The sequence below is a fragment of the Crocuta crocuta genome, unplaced genomic scaffold (assembly GCF_008692635.1).
Source record: "Crocuta crocuta isolate KB4526 unplaced genomic scaffold, BGI_CrCroc_1.0 scaffold5, whole genome shotgun sequence".
Lineage (NCBI taxonomy): Eukaryota > Metazoa > Chordata > Mammalia > Carnivora > Hyaenidae > Crocuta > Crocuta crocuta.
In genome coordinates, this window is record NW_027530500.1 from 4,110,347 (window position 1) to 4,127,323 (window position 16,977).

Sequence of the window (16,977 nt, forward strand, 5' to 3'; positions counted from 1 at the left end):
CAGAGCAGAATAGCTCACAGGCTGAAAAGAGACCAGCGCGGTTTGATTTTCAGCCTCACTGGCTCAATGCTGTGTCTTCTCAGACAAGTCACTTAACCATTCTGTGCCTAGCTCTGTAAAATGGGAAATGTTAGTTCTAACTCCCCAGACCTTGTGAAGGGAAATAAACGAACTAATTTCAAGACTAAAATCACTCAAACTACGTCTTGGCACACATTAAGCACTTGGCAAGAATCAGCTGCTATCGGCTGTTTTTGAGCTGGGAGATCACGGAAAATCTCCGGTGGGTGGTGTTAGAAATTGCCTGGACTCCTCGTAAGGTTAAAAACCTCCTCACCATGTCTCCATTGCAGCTTTATAATAGGGGATTGGATTTCCAGGGCCCTCATTTCTAAACTGGGAGCGGATAAGCTACTTACTAAAGTGGAAATACATCTCCAGTAACTTTGAATGAAGAGAAATAATGATAATCCAAGGCCTTCTTGCTGCACAAAAGGTAATTAACTGCACAGAGAACTGAATAAACCCAGAGCTTGGGCTTTCTGCTGTTTCACCTCTCGAGATGTAAGTATTTACAGATCAAGTGCTCTAAGAAGAATAAAAACATGTTTTTTCTCTGATAAAAGCTTTCTTCACACAGACTTCAACTACTTTCTTAATCCTTAAGCCCCTAATTAGAGTTCTAGTCCAAAAGGTAACCATCTGGTTCCCCCATCTCTTCAGCCCTGGCTTTAAAAAAAAAAAATCAAGGTGGCTCAATCACCTGCCAGTGCATTGCTCTGCTTTATAATAACCCTTCTTTGTATTTATCCCCAGATCTTTTATCTGAGTTCCTTCAAACCCTTTACTAACAGGATCTTATTAATCCTCAATAACGCTGCTGCGTAACCCTTGACCAATGCAATTATCCCAAATTTACAGATGAAGAAACCAAGGCACCAAGTGCATGCCTTTTCTCTTTTTACAAACAATAAAGCATAAGAGCAGATAATGATTCTCTTGATTCTCACAGTACGGTTGTAAGCCACCAACCTTGCTGGAAAAAAACAAACAGTTGCTCAATTCTTGGAAAATTTCTGAAGAGGTTTTTAAACTGGGAAAATACAAAGACCTCAAAGGGCCACAGAAAATAAAATCAAAGGATGCCAGCTCTCCAGAGCCCCCTTGCCCAAACAACCCTGCCTCTCTAAAGTATGTCACAGGTGACAGAATGGAATCTCAGGAAGCACAGTATTAAGCCTGTTAATAATTTATGTTCATGCCCATATTCACTAAGAAGCCTTTCTTGATGGACTGAGAAGTGCCGTAATAGCCCCTGTCATCTTATGGACTCTGGGGGGTGTCCCCCACACTTGCAAGGCACAATTTAATGCAAGAAGACAAGGCCCACTCTGCGCTAAGTACTCTGCTGGGTGCTGACTTTACAAAGATGAATTGTACCTGGAACCCAATGTCAAGAATCTCCCTGATTCAACTGCACCATATTTGTTCTATTCTGAGCACCTTGGACAGCGTCTAGCACATTCCCGGGAGCTGTTGTGGACTGAATGTATGTGTCCGCCTCAGATCTATAGGTTGAAACCCTAATCCCCATTGTGACTCTATTTGGAATGAGAGCCTATAGGAATGTAATTGCAATTAAATGAGCTTCTGCTGGTGGGACTCTGATCCAATAGAATAAATGTCCTTTTCAGGAGAGAAACCAGAGAATGCTCTCCTTCTCTCTCAGGCACATAATACTAAGGAAAGGCCATGTGAACTCATGGTAAGAAAGGAGCCACCTGCCTCTCAGTGAGACAGCTCTTGCCAGATACCAACCCAGCTGACGCATTGATCTCAGACTTCCAGTCTTCAGAACTGTGAGAAAATAAATTTCTGTAGATTAAACCACCGAGCCTGGGCTATTTTGTTATGGGAGCCCTGGCAGATAAATAGAGTAGGTATTAAATAAATGTTTATAGAGTTCATTGTATTTTGTATTATTTTGTTACCCTTAATTCCATAATAGTCTTTGATGATTGTTCTTCACCCAGGGGCTTAGAGCATTGACTCAGTAGCTTTGTTCTTCCTACTTTGGTTTCCTTGATGCCGATACTTGCCATCCAGCAGCTCCACAGTGAGAGTGGCTGGGGTTTGAGGTGGGGGTTTCCAAGAATTTAACTCTATCCCTCAGCTGTATCTTATTGGGCCCGTTCATGCTGTGAGTCCTGTGACTATGTCCTGCTTTTCAGTTATTTTATGTCTGTTTGCCTGTCTATCTTTATTTAAAAAACATCAGACAAGTTCCCCAAAGGTCTAGTTCCTAGGTTATTTGAGAAAGCCATTCTTAAAGATTTTATTTTGTTTGTTTTTATTTTTTGTTTTCATACCTGTGTCTATCAAAAGCAACTGCCTGTACCTAATGACAGCAGCTAATGTGCAGGATGGGGACCCTGTGCCTCATCTTCCTCCTTCCTCAGGGTAATGTCACCTCATCCCCCCACAATTAGATGCTCTGCTTCTAGGCAATGGGAGATTTTCATGTCCCTCTTTGTATGAAATTTTAATCTCTGTTATTCTGAATCCTGACCTTCAACACTCATGCCCTGCCAGCCCAAGCATGCAGATAACTCATACTATTATTATCAATAAGAAAATACAATGTGTTTCGTACTGTAGAGTCTATGAAGCACATCTTCTGGCATTTTCTCATTTGATCTTTGTCTTAGCCTAATTGAACTGCTATAACAAAACACTGCAGACCAGGTAGACCAACCAATAGGAATTTATTTTTTCACAGCTCTGGATGGCAGCAAGATCAAGGTGACAGGCAATTCATTCGTTGGTGAAGACTCTCCTGGTTTGCTTGCAGATGGCCACCTTCCCATTGTGTCTTCACATGGCAGAGAGAGACAGAGACAGAGAGAAAACTCTGGTGCCTCATCTTTTAAGGACACAAACCCTAGCAGATCGGGGCTCTCCCCTTATAACCTAAATTAATCTTAACTTCCTTCTCACTCTAAGTACTAGGAGTTGGGGCTTCAACATATGGATTTTAGAGGGACACAATCTTCATGGACCTATGAGCATACACAAAATAAGAAATCAACAACACTGGCCTGCCTGGGTGGCTCAGTCAGTTAAGTTCCTCCAGACTCTTGATTTTGGTTCAGGTCATGACCTCGTGGTCATGAGATCAAGCCCTCATTAAGCTCCATGCTGAGCATGGAACCTGTTTGAAATTCTCTCCCTGTCTGTTCCCCTCCCCTCTCACATGTTCTCTTACTCTCAAATATTAAAAAACATTAAACATTAAAAAAAAAAAAAAAGAAGAAAGAAATCCACAGTAAGAGAGAGAAGAAAAACAAGACAGATGACCGATGACCGGGACCCAGTTTTATTTAGCATACTTCTATTTCTCCTCTCAGACCTACCCATTGGCCAGTGGATAACTGCCAGATACTGGAGATGCCATTTGTGCCTCCCCATATTTCTGACTTCCCTCTAAGAGGAGGTTAGGAGGAGGGACTCTGGATCGCCCTCTCAAGGCCATGGTGTGGCATAACCACATTACTCTGAACTGGAGGAGAGGAGCACAGCAGGACCTGGCTCCTATCTTCTCCCAGCAAGAGATTATTGCAAAGACCAGAAATGAAGGAAATGCACCAACCAAAACAGTCCTGCAGATATCAAAATTTTGGGAATTTTAAGTTCAAAATCAGCGAAGCATTGTTTGACACAAGCCCAGAGACTGAAGTGGTCATGGTCATGCCTTTAGAGGTATGTTTTCCTCAGACTGTTCACTGGGGTTTCTACTGCTCTGAGGTACTCAAGTAGATGCTGGTATCAGAAAGGGAGTGTTAGGATGGGGTAACAAACTTTGAAAGTCTTCTTCAAGAAAGCAGTGAGAAGCTAAGAGTAGTCTAGGGTCAAGCCAGTCCTGGCTAGCAGCTGTTGAAGTCTGTACTTTGAAGACGCTCCCTCTCTATCTGGATTCCTCCTTATCCTTGTCTCTCTTGAGTCAGTCTGTTCAAAATGTAAAGTGTCTGGGTTCATCATTATTCCCTCCAAGGTGTGTGCAATCACAAATGCAGACAGTGCATCCTTATGAATGTATATGTTAAAAAAAAAAAAAGGTTGATAAAAAGGAAATGCTGAGGCAAAGTCAGACAAACCATTCAGTACTGGAGGGCAGTGAGACAGCCACAGGGGAAGATGACCTGGGGGTCCTGTTTGGATTTTGTACCCAAATGATTTCACCATAGACTGATGGCCTTTGCATTAGCACATATATTTTTTTGTTTCTTTTTTCCTTTTTTTTTTTTTTTTCTGAGAGAGAGACAGCATGAGCAGGGGAAGGTCAGAAGAGAGGGAGACACAGAATCTGAAACAGGCTCCCAGCTCTGAGCTAGCTGTCAGCACAGAGCCCAATGCAGGTCTTGAACCCATGAACCATGAGATCATGACCTGAGCTGAAGTTGGATGTTTAACCGACTGAGCCACTCAGGCTCCCCAACATTAGCAAATATTCTCAGTTTGATTTAAAAAAATTTTTTGCTAACAAGGAGGCAAGAAGGACATATGATGAAACAGTAGAAATGGGAATTGATTGGGAAAAAATACCTTTATATATATCCATGAGATTTATCTGTGTATCTATACCTATATCTATCTATCTATCTATCTATCTATCTATATGTCACATGGAATGGAAATAAAATGGAGACAATAAGGAACCTCTAATTTTATTAAACAACAGTCTAATGTCTGCCTGGTAAACACTGACTTATCTTTCATGGCCCAACACAAGGCTCACTCTCTCCAAGAAGCCTTTTGTGGTCCTTCTTCCCAGAAAGAATTGGTCACTCTTTTGCTTCATTCTACCTGGAACAGACTCTACCCGACATCTGTGGCACATTGTTTTCCTTATTGGTTGTACCTCTGTCCCCAGACTAGATACTGAAAGGCAGAACTGAATCAGTCTCTCCTGTACATGAAATAGTGCCTTCTCTGTGGTAGATGCTTTGGGAATATTTATTAAATGACATGTTTGAAGAAGTCCATGGAACTGTGCAGAAGGGACAGCCATCCCTCTGTGAAATGCTATGAAATTTAAGTGTATCTTTAAAACACTCCCATTGCAGGGGCGCCTGGGTGGCTTAGTCGGTTAAGCGTCCGACTTTCGCTTAGGTCATGATCTCGCGGTTCGTGGGTTCGAGCCCCGCGTCGGGCTCTGTGCTGACTGCCAGCTCAGAGCCTGGAGCCTGTTTCAGTCTGTGACTCCCTCTCTCTCTGACCCTTCCCTGCTCACGCTGTCTCTCTCTCCTAGAAATAAATAAAACATTAAAAAAAAATTTAAAACACTCCCATTGCCTTCTCTAGAGCCTTTCCTCCTCCATATGCCCCTTCTCTTCTCCCCACCCCCCCCAGCTGCTATTTCTCTGAGAAGTGGCCTTCTGCCCAAAGCTCCAGCCTATGGGACCACAAATGCCCTCACTCTCCTAAGGATTCCCTAAACCCAAATGCCTCCTTTTCTTTATCTAATCTTCCATACCAGAAATGAACATTCTTTTCTTCCTTTAGGAGAAAGGGCTTGTTTTCATTTTAAAAGACAGCCATGGCTTAACCTGAATAAGTCTCCAGTTGGAGAAAGTCCAAGAAAAATGATAAAGGGCAAAGGAAGGATTCCAAAGTGCCAACCAAATCCCGGTCAGGGGGAGACTTGGAAGCATGACTTGGGGTCCCACTGCTCTTCTTGCCTCCAGCCTGTACACCCATATTAACTAGATTTGCAAGCCAAGGACTTTGTTCCATATTTACACAGTTCATCCACCTGTCTCCGCCTCCTGGCTTCTTAACTCACAGTGCTGAAACTGACGCCATTTTGTGTGACATGACCATGAGCATTTTCTTCCTCCTGGGAAGATCAAAAAGGACTCCTTTTAAGAGTGATCTTCTCATCATTATTTCCACAAGATTCCCAGAGGTGTCTTAAATCAAAGAAAGGTTAAGAAAGCTGTACTAACAGAAAATGCTTAACTTCATCGCAAAGAGGTATGAGTCCATCTTCTAAAACCCTTCCACAGAAAGATTCTCCTTAGTTAACCCTTTACCATTTTTGCTCACTTAATATTTTCTTAAAATATAATCTGTAGGTATTCTTAACTTCCATTAGGATTTTCAGAGGTTACGTTTCTCACTGAAGTCTATGAAAACTTATTAAAAGTGTTCCTAGCTCCTCACTAAGCAGGGTCTCCATATTAATCCCTGGCAGTTAGGTTGGTGACCTAATAGCATGAATATGCTGGGAATAAGCTGTACCAATACCAATTCTTCATTCCTCATAAAACTATTTCAAGGCTGCACACACAGCCCCAGCAGAAAGAAATATAAATGAAAGACTACACAAGAAGGGAATAGAAAAAAACAAAATCTCAGACTTGAAAAGGAACTCAAAGGTTCTTTTTCTCTGTCATCCACTGCCAGAATTCTTATTATGGCTTCTCCAACAAATTGTCATTTAATTACTGCTTTAAGACCTCTGATGGCAAGGGATTCACCTTTCTCAAGGCATTTGCCCTATTATATGACCCCTGAATTCCTAGGAGATGCATTCTCAAAGTTAGACAAAATCTAACTTGTAGTTAGGTTGCCTAATCTGGACAACCTCATTCTCTCACGTATCTGGACTGTCCATCAAAAACTGTAAGACAGTTTTGAGTCTCTCTTTTTCCTTATGATGTTTAGATAGCACTGCATCCTGTTTACTTTTCTTGCTCTCCACAGTTCCTGACACTGTGCAGTGGGGGAATCGGGGGAAGAATGAATGAGTGAGTATATATCTCAGAGGTCTGTAGGTCATCTCTGTAGGTCAAGGACATGGCAGGAAATGCCCAGGATCCGAAATCATGGAGGCATCTACCACTGTCCAGTGTGACAAGAGTTCCCTACAGCAATGGGGGAGGTGGTTCTCTGAGGCAGAATGAGGACAATGGGGGGCGAGGGGGCGAGGGGGCATTCCATGAGGAGCCACTACCCGGACACCTACCTCTCTTGAATTAGACTGAGATATGAAGCCTGGACTTTTACACTCACTTTGAGACCTAAGCTTAAAACAAACAAGCAAACAAACAAGGCACAAGTATCTCCTTTCTTCCTGCACTTAGCCAGGGCCTAAAGAATGTAAATGCCTATGTGGTCAAGTAGAGCTTTCAAGGAAGTGAGGCTTTAGAGTATAAGAAAAAAAGTGATCAGACAGAATTCAAGCATGCCTTCTTAATCAAATAAATTCAAGTTACTTAAAACCCATTGTTTCAAAAAATGAATTAATGCTCTTCACTTCGACCTTATGGTATAATGCATGCTACCAGACTCAAGTATGCTACCAATTCAGGAAGGGAAGACTGAATTGTAGCTCTTTTACTTACTTGCTGTGAGATTTTAAGCAAGTTATTTAATGTTCGAATGCCTTAGTTTCTTGACCTATGAGATTAATACCACCAATCACATTAGATTGTCATGAGAATTAAGAGCTGTGTCCATTAATTAGAATGGTGTCCAGAATGTGTGTGTGTGTGTGTGTGTGTAGAGAGAGAAGAGTATGTGAAGTAGTATTTATGTAATCAGATATAGTTATTCCTGTTATGCACTGTTTATATCCATAGGTACAACCTGGCAGGTACAAATGGACTATGGAGTGACATGTAAAAGATGCTTTGGAGAAAATCTTGCATCTCATTGCTCTGTAACTAATCTACTGTAGTCCAGCCACATCAGAGCAGGATCGTCTACCTTGGAGGAAAAATGGTGGGGCTGATTATCAGGAGATATGTCTTCTGAACACAAACAATCCAGTGAAGAAATGGGCAGAAGATATGAACAGACACTTCTCCAAAGAGGACATCCAGATGGCCAACAGACACATGAAACGATGCTCAGCATCCCTCCTCATCAGGGAAATACAAATCAAAACCACACTGAGATACCACCTCACGCCAGTCAGAGTGGCTAAAATGAGCAAATCAGAGAACTCTAGATGCTGGCGAGGATGTGGAGAAACGGGCACCCTCCTACACTGTTGGTGGGAATGTAAACTGGTACAGCCCATCTGGAAAACAGTGTGGAGGTTCCTCAGGAAACTAACAATAGAACTCCCCTAGGACCCAGCAATAGCACTGCTAGGAATTTACCCAAGGGATACAGAAATGCTGAGGCATAGGAGCACATGTACCCCAATGTTCATAGCAGCACTCTCCACAATAGCTAAAACATGGAAAGAGCCTAAGTGTCCATCAACAGATGAATGGATCAAGAAGATGTGGTTTATCTATACCATGGAATACTACATGGCAATGAGAAACAATGAAATCTGGCCATGTGTAGCAACATGGATGGACCTTGAGGGTGTTATGCTGAGCGAAATAAGTCAGGCAGAGAAGGACAAATATCATATGTTTGCACGTATAGGAGGATTAGGAGGAACTTGACGGAGGAACAAGGGGGAGAAGAAGGGCGGAAATGGTGGGGGAAAGGGAGAGAGGCAAACCATGAGAGACTCTTGAATGCTGACAAAAACTGAGGACTGATGGATGTGGGGGGAGGGGGGGATGGGCATGGAGGAGGACACTTGTGGGGATGAGCATTGAGTGTTATGTGGAAACTAATTTGACAATAAACTATTTAAAAAAAAAAAAGGAGATATGGCTTCTGGTCTCCACAGTGTCATGAATTATCTGGCTGGCCTAAGTTAATCAGTTAATCTATGCCTCAGCGACCTCAGCCAGCCTTATCCACCTCACAGAGACATTATGGGGGCAAAGTTTAAGAACTGACATGTTAATATAATGGCTGTAATCATACAAAGGTCTGCTGATAAATAAGAGGTCTAATAACCCATAACTGTTCCTTTCTCTCTTGTAGGCTTTTCAAGATCAGATAGTCTTGGAGTGGTCAGTCACCACCCAGGCTCTCTCTCTCTCCTTTTTCCTTCCCTTGCATTTACTCTTAGAATGAAACTGTCAGTGGGACACTGCTATTATTAATGTATGGCAGGCCTGATTCAACTCACATGCCCACCAGGTTGGATCCTTGCATTAGGCTCACACATCATTCTTTATTTTCAGTGTCATAAATAGAAAGCAAGATGAAGCAAAGAAGAAGTCCACCTACCACCCCCCCCAAAAAAAAGTAGAGCAAGAGAAATCTGTCTAAGGTCAAGAGAGGGCAGAGTATTCTTGGATATTCCAAGCTTCCTTTCTTCTATGGCCTCAGCACAGTCTAACCCAGGGGATGGTTCTAAAGTCCACACTCTTCTCATTACATCAGCAAACTACAAGAGGAGAAAGAACATACTCTTGATTATGGGAACATGTTCTTTGAGATCACACTTCTGGGATGTCCACATATTTGTCCTTTTTGCCAGTTCTAATGGTTGTTCTATCCCCTAGGATTTGGATCTCACAGTGCTCTTGACCATGAACAATAAATAGTCTTCTTCATTGAGGGCTGGAATTACATAGTGAGGGAAGAAAATCTGACTTCTCCTAAGGGCTGTCAGACATGGTGTCCTTCCGTATTCCTTGCATGAAGGAGTTCGAGCCCCTGTACCCCTCTAACCTTTGCATACTCCATTTTCTGCTTGTTTTCTTCAAAGCCTGATCCTCAGCACAAAGTCCACGTATTCCACAAGGTTATGACTCACATATACCACTTCCCTCCAAGACCTAGGCAATCGACTTCTGTGAATATAGCCTGCATTTATGCCAGTTGTTTTAACAGCCCTCAGTAAAGGAGACTGCGGCAGAGATGACACAATAAATGTGGTGAGTGTCCTTCTGAAATTCAGATATGCTTATGATCTTCTCCTTTACACTTAAAGGATTCCAGCACAGGATAAATAATAAAGAATTACTGCTACACAATTGAGGCAAATTAAAGTCAATGCATATGAGACCTCAGCAATGAATGGACACTGGCCCTGAATACCAATTGCAAGTCATAAAGGTAAAGTACAATCAAGGCTTTGGCTGGAGGTCTGGCATTAAGCCGCCCAGGTGGGACCAAATTCAGATTGAAATTCTGCAGCGTTCTGGAGGGCATGCCCTGTCCCTTTAGCCCAGGAGGACACTTCGTCAGGCTTCATGCTGTCAGTACTCACCATTCTTGCAGAGCAGGACAGCCAGGGAGTCCTGAGAAGATGAATTGATGTAGAGCAAGAGGCTGGGTGCCTGAGCTGTCACAAAGCTAAATGCAATATTTTCCTTGGAGGGAGCCGCATCTGCATAAATCGCCAAGGATGAGAGGCTTGTATTTTTGGTCACTGGGTAGGGTTCTTGAAACATATAAGTAACTGAAGTGCCAGCCTCAAAAACAGCAGAAACCTCTGAAACATATAAGAGGGGAATGCACACATTGCAACAGTTAGTCGATTATTCAGGCTAGCAATAACGGTTTATTGTCTGCTAGACAGCAAACACTACATGGTTGTTTTTCTTTAACCTGAATTATACAATACGCTTTCCACAATAAGTTTGAAGTGGCAGAAGTCATTACTCTTATTTACAAATGAGAAACACGAGGCTTGCAGAGGTTAAGCACCTTGAACAAGGTTGCATAGCTAAAAAAAGAGAGCTGGGATTTGCAACGTGGAGTTTAGTTCCAGCTTAACATAACATACATTTGCAGTGTAACTACCATGTGTCAGGCTGATTTCTCCAGAACCAAAGATAAACTGTCCCTGCCTCCAGCAGAGTCGAGATAAATTTTACTGGGACCTTCCTTGTTTCAAAACCGAGATTCTAACTGTTCCAGCTGGTGCTCTTCTGGTGTGTTGGGAGAATTGTGAGTGGGTTCTAAGTTGCTGAGAATAGGACACGGGAGGAGGCGGCGGTAATCCTTTAAGGCATTGAATAAAATGTGAGGATCCACAGAAACAGAAGAGAGAATCCATGGAACGAGTAGAAACGACACAGGTGTTTAACCCCTGGGCTTCATTTTTTGGGATGTCTTGGAATTGATATTCAAGTCCAAAGAGAGCCAAGACTTGAGCAAACAGGGCTTCCTACGGGAAACAATTCCTATAGCATCACACGTTGGATGGAGTTCTGCTGCCACCGTGGAGAAAGGCGGCATCTACACACTGATGACATTCACTTAGGAATGTGCAACTCACCCACAGTCCCTGTATAATATGCTCACTCCAACTGTCACTGCTTTAGTTCGCTGGAAATGGCACAGGATTTGGCTTCAGTACTGGATCTGATGCCTCATTCAATTTCATACTAGCTGTGTGGTCCCGGGCAAGCTAGTGAATCCTGTGGGGGCTGTTGTGGCATCTGGCGGATAGGAGCATAACACTTACCTCAGCAATAGTTCTGGGTGGATAAATGACATACTGTGTGTACAGTACTTCTCACAGTTAGCCACAACACTTTGGAGCTTATAGATGCTCCCTATTAGAAGAGACTTCAACCTGAACCCATCCCAATGTCCTTCACAAACTGTATCTGTTTATTGACTGCATATCCAACCCAATGTTGAGATATTTGCTTTCTTTATTAAAATTCTTTTCATGTTTATTTGTTTATTTTGAGAGAAAGAGAGAGAGCATGAGCAGGGGAGGGGCAGACAGATAGGGAGAGACAGAATCCCAAGCAGTCTCTGCACTGCCAGCATAGAGCCCTATGTGGGGTTCAAAACCACGAACCCCGGTGAGGTCATGACCTGAGCCAAAACCAGGAGTCTGATGCCACACTGACTGAGACACCCAGGTGCCCCGAGATATTCTTTTCTTTCAGTCAAGGCTGCTCTTACGTTCTCCTTCAGTTTTATGGCTATACAGTAATCCAGTATCAGGGCCCAGAGGAAAGGTTCCTTTATAGAACATGAGCCCATATTGGTGTGATCAGTTTGTCTTTTTCCTGAATGATATGTGGAATTTTACTAATTGCCCATGAAATTCCCTGATTGAGTTGGAGGCACCTAGAACATAATCAAACCTGGCTTTCCCTTCCTAATTTCATTGCAAATTTGTTCTACCTTTGTGAAAATTCTATAACAGTCTGTAACTGTGCCAAAAAATTAAAGTTGCATATTTATGCATATTGGGAACAGGTTGGGGATACCAGTTCATTTTGACTAAAGGTTCAGAGAAAACGTTCTGCATTTATCATTCAGGTTACAACATCCGTGCTCTTGATTACAAAGATATTCAGCAGACTTGTGACAGAGAGGATTCTGGTTAATCATCGGCTTGATTCAAGCCGGTGGCATGAGTGAATTTCCTTGGGGACGCTTGGCATCCATTTTGTGCTACTATCTCCTCGTTAACAGAATAATGGCTTTTATTTGATGTTGTGTGTGTGTATGTGTTCAAATATAACTATAATTAAGAGCATTCTATTAGGAATAGCATATTAGATGTGTTCATATATAGATTACATTTTTTTTGTCTTTATACTTAGGACAGGAAATGAAAATGTAAAGCATTTTTAACCTAGAAATGCCCAACCAAATTTCTGTCTTCCCTTCTCCCCGAGCCCTAGATCTAATGATTCCTAATGTTTAATTATTTTAATGTTTAATGTTTAGCTACTGTCAATTTCAACATAAAGCTTCCTTCAGAAAAACACTTGGATTCTATTATTCTCTAAGTTCCTTGTATTTTTTTTTAATGTTTTATTTATTTCTAGGAGAGAGAGAGACAGCGTAAGCAGGGGAGGGTCAGAGAGAGAGGGAGTCACAGACTCTGAAACAGGCTCCAGGCTCTGAGCTGGCAGTCAGCACAGAGCCCGATGCGGGGCTCGAACCCACGAACCGCGAGATCATGACCCAAGCAAAAGTTGGACGCTTAACCGACTAAGCCACCCAGGCACCCCTCTAAGTTCCTTGTATTTTGTAGTCAAAGATTTTAAGCTCTGATCATATTTAAGCTGAGTGATTTATCTGAATGCACAAAACCACTAGCCTAATTGGAAGAAAGATTTCAACTTGAACGGGATCATCTGTGACCATCATACAACTCCAGGGCCACAGATACGATATTAGCAGCATCTCTGGAGCACCTGTGTGGTGGAACTATGCTGATTACACTCTGAGAAGAAATCTCACGTATCAAACAGAACAAAACACTATGAGAAGCAGCTCAGGGTCGGATGTGTGTGTCACAGAGATGGTGATTCCCAGAAGTGGATATCTCTGTGGGCACAGTAGCCTGACGAGACCGGAGCGGAGCTCCACCTTGACCAGGAGTAAAGCGTTGAGCAGATTATGGGAAACACCTGGGAACCATGGTGATCCCAGAGAGAATGTAACCATCATGGCGGGTGATGGACTGAGAGCCTGGAACTTGGCTGAGCCCCTTCAACAATTTCACAGGATCCCCCTCAACCTCAGCTCAAAAATCTCACCTACAAAGAGGGATGGATTTACTCCTGTGGTGGGTGGAAGGACTGGAAGAGATTATGTAATAGCAGGACACATGGTAGGAACTCAATAGACAACAGCTGGTTTCAGTAATAGTGATACAACTTAGAATAAGCATAAAGGTAATGAGTAGGCTAGTGATTACCTAGAAGTTAATCAAGCTGAAATTAATTTAGCAAAATATCCAACTGAAAATAAATGAACCAATTGGCAATTTGAATGGTGAGTGGATACTTCATAATATTAGACATGATTAATTTGTCTTATGATCTGTGGATCTATGTTTTTAATAAGTTCTTATCTTTTAGCAATACAAGTTGTAATATTTATAGATGAAATGATGTGATATTTGAAGTTTGCTTTGAAATATTAAAGGAGGAGGAGAGGATGCAAATGTATAGATGAAATAAAAATGGCCATGAGTTGGTCATTTTTGAAGCTAGATAATGGGCACACGAGGGTTCTGAAACTCTTCTCCCTATTATCACATAGAATTGATTTTTTTGTAATAAAAAGTTAAAAAAAGATATGTTGGCAGGAAGGTAAATAATAAAGAATTTTTCAACAGGTTTTTGGTAACTGGTAAAGAGTACTTAAATATGCATACTATTTTTTTCCTTGAAATTCCATTACAAAGAAAAAATCAATACATGTGTTTATCACAGCATTATTTATGTGCAAAACGTGGAGCAAACTAAAATTCCAAAATAATTGTAAGAGCCAGCACTCTGGGAATTTATTTGCCAAGCATTATCCCGAGTGCTATGTGAAGTGCTCATTAAAATGCTCAACACAACCCTTTTGTAAAGGATATTAGAGCTTTCTAACTTTTTGGATGAGAAAACCAAGGAATCAGGAGGTGAGTTACACAACCAGCATCACACACTGTAGATTGTAGATGAGCTAGAACCTGAACTTGTGCAGACTGAGTGCCAGTTTGCAGAATGGTGCCACTGTTGCTAAGCTAAATTGCTCTAGGGGTAGAATGGGTTACACGAGCAGAGGCAATCCCACCAGATGAAATATACTGCAGTCATGAAAGCTGATGAATTATATAGAAATGTGTGTAAAAGGAAATAAAGAAAATTTAGGTATAAAAGGTAGATATGAAATGCAGAATTACTGCAGCTAGATTAAATGCAAAGAAGAGAGCTAGAAGAAAATCAGATTTTCTCTTTAATGCTTGTCTTTAAGGAATTATATTTTTTTTTATTTTTCTAGATTTCCAAATATATTTCGAGTAGAATTCCACATATTGCCTAACTTTTTAATTGGAAAAAAAAAATAGACGACAACACTGACAGTTACACCTAGATTCTTCATACAATGGTGGGCTAAACATAAGCACACATTGATAAACTGTAAACGAATAGTTGGGTATCCACAGGCAAAAGAATGAAATTGAATCGCTGCCTTATACCAGCTACAAAAATTAATTCAAACTGGATCAAACTAGAAAAACTCTTAGAGGAAACCATAGACATAAATCTTTCTGAGATTCAGTTAGGCAGTATTTGTTAGACATAATCCCAAGCACAATCAACTAAAATAAAACAATAAGAAGAATTGGATTGTATGAAAATTAAAACCATTGGGCTTCACAAGATACTATGGAGAATATGAAAAGGGTAGAAAATATTTACAAAGCATATATCTAGTGTGAGAATTGTATTCTGAATATACAAAGAATTCCTACAATGAAAAAAGAAAAAGAAAAATAGCTCAATCAAAAAACAAGCAAAAGGTTTAAATAAACGTGTCACCAAAGAAGGTACACAGACAATAAGAACATGAAAAGATGTCCAATGTTATTAGTCATCAGTGAAATGAAAGTCAAAAACACAATGGGATACCATTTTGCACATTCACAGTAAGGTGTCTGTTATTTAAAAGGCAGATGATAACAAGTGTTGGTGAGGATGTGGAGAGATTCAAATCTTTGTACTTTGCTGGTAAGAATGTAATTTGAAGCAGCCACTTTGAAAATAATTTGCCAGTTTCCTCAAAAAACTAAACATATAGTTACCATATGACACAGTAATTCACTTGTAGGTATATACCCAAAGAACAGAATATATAAATCCACACAAAAACATATAAATGAATGTTAATAGCATTATTTATAGTAGTCAAAGAAATAAAAACATCCCAATGGTCACCAACTGATGAACAGATAAAAAAATATGAGTTGGATCTATATAATGGAATAAATTACTCTTTAGAAACAAAAAGGAACAAAATACAAAAATAATATGCTACAGCTTGGATGAAATTTGGAAACATGCTAAGTGAAAGAATCTAGACACAAAATCCTGTTCCATTTATATAAAATGTCCAGATAGGTAAATCCATAGTGACAGGAAGTAAATCAGTTGTTTTTAGAGACAGTGGGGAGAGGTGAATGAGGGGTAGCTACTAATGGGTATAAAATATCTTTTTAGGGTGATAAAAATATTCTGAAATTAAATAATGGTGATGGCTATGCACCTTTGGGGCTATCCTAAAAATCACTTCATTATACAATATAAAAGGGTGGATTTTAGGGTATGAAAATTACATCTCAATAAAAAAAGAGGAACACACGAAGCAGAAAAAATATTTGAATCCTACTACCATAGTCCTATACATAATGAAATTAGGGTTTTAAAGAGAAAAAAGGAACCAAAAAGATTCTAGATGGATCTTTAGTTCTGATATTTATTAACAAGTCATTAAAACTCTATGAACTTCAATGTTCTCAATATGTTACATGCAAATGTTAATATCCTCCCCACTAGGGTAGCGATAAGGAATGTATGTTGCAGTCAATAATTACTAATTTCATGATTATTATTACTTTGTACTGTAATCAGAAACAGAAAGTAGATCAACGGATCATGGTTCTGGCCCAGGCATTGGAAATTCGACCCCAGATATTTCTAGTATTTGAATCCCCTAAGTTATACACGCCCTAGTACATTAATATAGAAGAGTACCCTCGTTCAAGACCATCACATAGCTAATGGCTCCCATTTCCACTCCAAGGTACACTTCCCTAGGCAACTGGCATGGCTAGAAGACTAGGTTAAAAGGTTTATTCTACATACTATGCAGGTACTGAATATAAAGGGAATCATCTCCTTAGATTTATGAGACAGGGGTGAAAGTCTGGGACTGTGAAATATGAAGCAAACTGAAAAGGCTAAGCACATATTTATCTATTTTGCTTATAGATCAAAGTAAAAAATGGAGAGAGAACACAGAGTCTACTTCAATATATGCAGCAAAAAGATATGGGGGTAGGGACAGAAAATACTTAATCAGAATTGTTTCAGGGGTAAAAAAAGCCAATGAAAAATTAGGCTAATTTTAGAACAATATGATCTATGAGATGTTTGAACAATGTCCCTGAAGAAATAGAGTAGCACTGTTCTTTTTTTTCTTTTTTCCAAACATACAACTTGGCTACAGATCCTGTAAAAATAGGCCTGGTGGCAGAGAAGGACAAATATCATATGTTTGCACGTATAGGAGGATTAGGAGGAACTTGACGGAGGAACAAGGGGGAGAAGAAGGGGGGAAATGGTGGGGGAAAGG

General features: G+C 40.7%; 1 protein-coding gene across 2 annotated transcripts in view; it reads right to left on the minus strand.

The window, feature by feature from the left end:
* The window catches only part of CNTNAP5 (contactin associated protein family member 5), an 801,668-nt gene that overhangs the window by 83,651 nt on the left and 701,040 nt on the right, over positions 1-16,977 (minus strand). For both annotated transcript variants that reach the window (XM_077766729.1, XM_077766728.1), the window contains exon 19: positions 10,136-10,360. In XM_077766729.1, the coding sequence (XP_077622855.1) occupies positions 10,136-10,360 (225 nt within the window). The remainder of the gene's footprint in view (positions 1-10,135; positions 10,361-16,977) is intronic.